At 39.7% G+C, this 5,915-nt stretch overlaps 1 protein-coding gene across 1 annotated transcript; it reads left to right on the top strand.

The window, feature by feature from the left end:
• Positions 1–3,528: 3,528 nt before the first annotated feature.
• Positions 3,529–4,749, top strand: LOC102243146 (protein FAM47A). The gene has a single exon (XM_005863029.1). It carries the CDS (start codon positions 3,529–3,531, stop codon positions 4,747–4,749), a length of 1,221 nt encoding a protein of 406 aa, XP_005863091.1.
• The last annotated feature ends 1,166 nt before the right edge of the window (positions 4,750–5,915 follow it).

Here is a 5,915-nt window from a genome sequence, read left to right as displayed (position 1 = left end):
GCACATATTAATTAAAATGGCAAGCATTAAAGGCTGTAAGAGAGAGAAAGTTACCTACAAGGGAGCTTCCATTAGACTGTCAGCTGACTTCTCAATAGAAATAATTCAGATCAGAAGGGAATGGCATGAAGTTTACATGGTAATGAAAACTAAGGGAATGAACACAAGAAAATTCTATCCAGCAAGGCTATCTTTCAAAATCTAAGGTGAAATAAAGAGCTTTTCAGATAAAACAAAAGGCTGAAAGAGTTTATTACCACCAAACCAAAACTACAAGAAATGCTAAAGGGACTGTTGCAAGAAGAAGTAATAGAAAGAGATGTACAGGGGTATAAATTATAAGAATGGCAATAAATAAGTACCTATCAATAATAAATTAGAATGAATATGGCTTAAATGCTCCAACCAAAAGACATAGGGTAGCTGAATGGATAAGAAAACCTAGCCCATATATATGCTGTCTACAAGAGTCCCAACTTAGAACTAAGGACTTACACATAATAAAATTCCCATCAATTCTTTGCTAGTAAAAATAAGTTTTGCCATTTTAAAGATTTTCTTCAGACTTCACCCTTGAAGTAAATTCTTTCTGAGTAAGTGTTAAGTGAGACAGGTTAAGATTGCAAAACAATGAAATAAAATTAAATATATTAACAAGCTGAGATGATTTAAGATTGGTGTAGGAGTTAAAATATGAAGCAAAGGAATAAAAAATCAGTGATCATGATTCAATGGGAACTCAGTCTATTCTAGCAATCATTGCCTGTAAATTATTATTATCATTATCATTATTATTATTAACATTTTTATTTCTTGCAGTATGAAGCACAGGGAGAATATCACCATTATAGATCAAGAAAAAAGTGATATTTTCATATAAAAAAAGACAATTAGCCTAAAGTTAATGCCCCAGTATAGGAAAACAGCTGATATTCAAACACCTTTAAAAGTACACTATTGTCCCCTTTGTCATATGACATATACTTTTTCCAAAGAGGAAAGATAGATGTACAACAGAAATTACATATACCCATTATTAAAATTATCAAGTGAAATGTAATGAATGAGCATCAGGTGTTCCAAGTAATGTTTCCAGAGCTCTCTTCACTCTTAAATACAAGAGATTACATTAATCTATGCAAATCAGCGTCTTCCAAGGATCCATCCTACTCTGGCTATGGCAGTTAACATTAGAAATTATGGCAATTGCCGAAACCGGTTTGGCTCAGTGGATAGAGCGTCGGCCTGCAGACTGAAGGGTCCCAGGTTCGATTCCGGTCAAGGGCATGTACCTGGGTTGTGGGCACATCCCCAGTAGGAGATGTGCAGGAGGCAGCTGATCGATGTTTCTCTCTCATCGATGTTTCTAACTCTCTATCCCTCTCCCTTCCTCTCTGTAAAAAATCAATAAAATATATTTAAAAAAAAAAAAAAAAGAAATTATGGCAATTGAAAATGGGCCTGCTGTAGTTTTTTAGCATCTCCCAAAACAAATATTCCTAAAGACTGATAATTGAAGTAGAATGCTAATCTTTCTCAATTGTCCCATTTTTTTGCTTCTTAAAGTAATAGAGAGCATGTGAAGGTTATGACTCACAGGTAGTTATTACCATCACTCTGATCACATACTAACACACAATAAAAACATTTCTAATACCTTGTAGTGTAGCAAAATTTTTCACCATCAGATTATTGAACTACTCCCCTATTAGTTTTCATTTTTAGTTTTTTTTTTTAATAAAATGACATGGTTTATGGATATATTTTATTCATCAGTATATTTTGTTCATTAGATTTCACATATGAGTGAAATCATGTGAAGAATTATATCTAATCTCTAATATGTGTATTAAAGTATTATTGGCTATGACCAAAACAAAAAAGCCATGCTGCATCACCTAATGTTATATGTTCTTGAGTTTGGTATGTATTTCATGGATTGTAAAGTAGATGAGTATTCTGAGTATTAGGAGAAAAAAAATAGATTGGTACGTATTGTAAGAGAGGCATTTGTTTCAATAATGCGGGTGTGATCTACAATTTCTAATCGTGGAGAACAGCAAGAATTTAAGATATTCGATGGCTTAGAAGACTTCAGTGACCCTGAAAAGGCAGACTCACTGATTGATGGAGACAAAACAAAAAAATGTAAATTATATATCCTGTTCTGGCCAAAGTAGAGTGACAGGGATCAGATCTATGCCCTGGAACATCTGAAAAGAAAGGGAAGAAAATAAGATAAAATTTTGAAAGACACTGGAAATCAAGAAGCAGAGACTGACCCCTCACAGACAGGAAATAAATGAGGTGAGGCCTATGATTGCTTCAAATTCTTTGAGTTTCTAGGCCACAGCTCAGAGAGGCGGAACCCAGGCAAAGACCAGCAGTATCGCTACTAGTATATAGAGGAATTGGAGTTAAGACACTGTAGAGAACAAGGTGGGTAGAGTTCTCAAGGCAGACAACCAGAGAGCAAAATGAGAGAAAGAGAGGGAACTCCAGAATCTTGCCCCCCACAGGAATGATTCAGCTGATTACTGATCAGCTCATGTGTGAATACATTATTAGAAGCCGGGAAAGAAACCACTGTAAAGGATTCTTGATAACTGATACACAGGGCCTGCAATAGCGACCTTTACTGTCAGCCAGACTAGAAAACCTCTAGATGCACAGGCACTGAATAATTTACGTGGAAGGGTCTTGCTGCAGGAGTGAAGAACAGTTAACCATACAACATGGTGTAACATTATTTAGGCATGTATTATCAGAGGGAACTGCTCTGTTTATTTCAATCAAACCTTAAAATGAACCCCAAAGAATCAAACTGTTTCCAAGCAACATAACAGTGTGCAAAAAGGCAAATACTATTTGTAAAAAGAAAATCAATGGTGAACAACACATGGGTTTTAAATAAAAACACGATCAGTAGTAGGAACACTGATCTATCCTTTGCCCTTGGGCTTTAATATGGCACTGTTTTCCTGAATATTGTTGAAAATGTTACCTTAAAAGATCATTGATCTAGATTTCTGAGGGGATTTTTTGGGTGCCACCTTAAGTTGTATACCCAATGCCTCACTCACCTCACCCATATTTGGGAAAATATCAAAACCTGAGGGCTGTGAGTACATAAGAAAAAACACGCCTCTCAGAAGCTCTTGCCTATCAATTGCTACCTATAATTTATCCAGGAGAAATGGAAGTACTTGTATGAAGATCTGAACACATGAAATATTCGTGGCCCCTTGATTTCCAAACAGCCTCAAACTGAAATCAATCCAAAAGTCCATCAAAAGATGAATGGTGAGCTGAACTGTGGTGTGCCCTTACACGGGAACAGTTCTCTACCACAAGCAAGAATGCAACCTTGCGGGCCATCCCTGGACAATGCAGGCTGTGCAGGGGCGCGTGCTGACCCGCCTGGGGAAAGAATAAGAATGCTGCAGCACCTGGCAATGGTCTCCTAGCAACTGGGCGGCTGGGACAACAAACCCCGGAGGCCTCTGGGCTTCCTGGTCCAAGGGAGCCATGGCGTGCCAGCAGTGGCCCTTACCAGAGCCCCACAAGGGGTGGCTGTTAAAGTCGGACCTGAGGAAGAAGGCGCTCATAGAGTCGGGGCTGATCAAGCCGTGGCAGTCAGGGCCGAAGCTGGACAAGAAGCCGGAGCCCAGCAAGAAGTGGCTGCTAGGGCCGGGGCCACTGGAGCCCTTGCCTCTGGGCATGAAATGTAAGCCCTGGTTCAAGGACAGGGACAGGTTGCCTTCCCGCTATCTCTCCAGGCAGAACAACAAGCTTGGGAAGTGCCCCACCTCCATGGACAGCCGGCGGTGGGTATTTGTGAAGGAGGGACTGGACGACTTCAGAACGGGCTGTCCATCTCCTGAAGATGTGATCACTCGTGGCCCTCGGGAGGGCTTTCTCCCCATGATTTCTCAGAGAATTCCCCCTCCCGAGGCAGTCCACCCCGAATCTCCCTGGAAGCTCAACCTGGAACCTCCCGAGGAGGTCAACCTGGAACCTGAAGACCAAGCCCACGTGGAAACGGCCAAGGAGAGTCTCCAGTCTTATTTATTCAGTTTGTTTCCTGAGGAAGAGACAAATGCAGCATGCACAACGGATATCCCCAAAGTTCCTGGGCTCCAAAAAGCAAGAAGAAGAGTTCGTGAATTCTTCAGATGGATCAATGATAATTTTGGAGACATAGGCCTTGATGAAGAGGACATCATGAAACAGTTTGAAATTGACTTAGAGGTCCCACTCACCCATAATACAGTCAAAATAAAGAAAATAAGCCAGCTTCCTTTGAATATAAAGCCCTGCAAACAGCTAGATGACATACAGCAGAGAAAATTCTCCCTGCAGGAAGGTAACTGGGAAAGGAAACTCCGCAAACAACAAGACCCTTATAAACCCAAACGGGAGAAGATAAGGTATGGAGCATGGTACCTGGACCCCAAATGCTGGAAAAAGCTGGTCAATGAGCAGCCTTTGCCCGACCCTAAAGTCGTCCCTGACAAGGAGCATCAGACCTATGGAAGGCATCTAGAACCAGACATTATTGATGAACTTTATGGACCAATTGCCTTCAAAGATTTCATTGTAAGCAAGGGCTACAGGATGCCAGGTGTGATTGAGAAGATGTTTATGAGGAAGGGATGGACATATGAGTCTGTGAAGACGCCTATACACCGAGTAATGAAACTCCTCTCCAAACCCAAAGAGGAGGATTCAGGGGACAAAGAGGATTAGACAATTTTCTATTTACTATTCACTTGGCTAGTGTGTCTCTCTCATTTTAACATGAGTCAGAATTCACCATGAGTGCCTTACTGTGTATGGACAATTTGATTCCACAACATCTGTAAATTTAATACCTATTGCTAATAAAACTTTCTGAATGAGCTTCTGCTTGGGTTCATCAATATTTTATGTATTTTACCAATTATGAAGTCAATATTTACATATACCCCTCTTTGTTTTTATTGCATTAGGAGTATTATATTTTTATTTCAATTATTCATTAAAAATAACCATAAATAAAAGAATTACTTACAAAGGATCATGTTGTCCAGCGGATATGGCTCAGTGTTTCAGCATTGACCCATGAACCAGGAGGTCATGGTTTGATTCCAGGTGAGGGCATATGCCTGGGGTGCAGGCTTGATCCTCAGTGGGGGTGTATACAGGATACAGCATGGCCCTGATCACAGGCCAGGCCTCGGGACTGTACCTGTGCATGAATTTCTTGCACCAGGCCTCTAGTATACTTATAAAAAATTATGCCAGCTACTGCATGGGATGAATCACAAAATAATTGTGCAGAATGAAATAACTGTATTGCTCCAATAATATTCAATTTATAATGCATTGTGAGAATTATTTTGTTAAGCACAACTTGTAACCTGTAGACAAAGTAACTTTCTGTATTGTTTTTGAATTGTCCATGGCTACCTTTGCACTACAACATGAGAATTTAGGAATTGTCACAGAGATCATATGGCCTGCAAGCCTAAAATATTTCTTATCTGAATTTTTACTTTAAAATTTACTGTCCTTCTGATCTAGAAGAAAAATATATTCATACATATATTAAATCAATGATGCCACTCTTTAGCTGAAGGAAAAATGATGCACACTCATCTATGGAATAGAATAAATAAAATATATTTATAAAATTAACTACTGTGGGGCCTTGACTTACGAGTGTCCAGACTAATGAGTTTTTCGAGATAAGAGCCGTCTCTCAGCCGATTTTTTGCTTTGAGTTGTGAGCTAAAATTCGGGTTACGAGCCAGCTTCAGATACCCCACCGCTAGTTGGTGCAGCGAACTTCACAGTGAACGCCACAACATCAGCCCAGCATCACGTGTCTCACTCGTTCACTTTTTGATTTGACATACGAGTAATTTGAGTTA

Source organism: Myotis brandtii, unplaced genomic scaffold (genome assembly GCF_000412655.1).
Source record: "Myotis brandtii unplaced genomic scaffold, ASM41265v1 scaffold1703, whole genome shotgun sequence".
NCBI lineage: Eukaryota > Metazoa > Chordata > Mammalia > Chiroptera > Vespertilionidae > Myotis > Myotis brandtii.
Note: the sequence above shows the minus strand (reverse complement) of the source record. Positions and strands in the feature narration are given on the sequence as shown.

Excerpts from the sequence above, each read along its gene's own strand:
- LOC102243146 (XM_005863029.1), top strand. The coding sequence starts at position 3,529 with ATGGCGTGCCAGCAGTGGCCCTTACCAGAGCCCCACAAGGGGTGGCTG.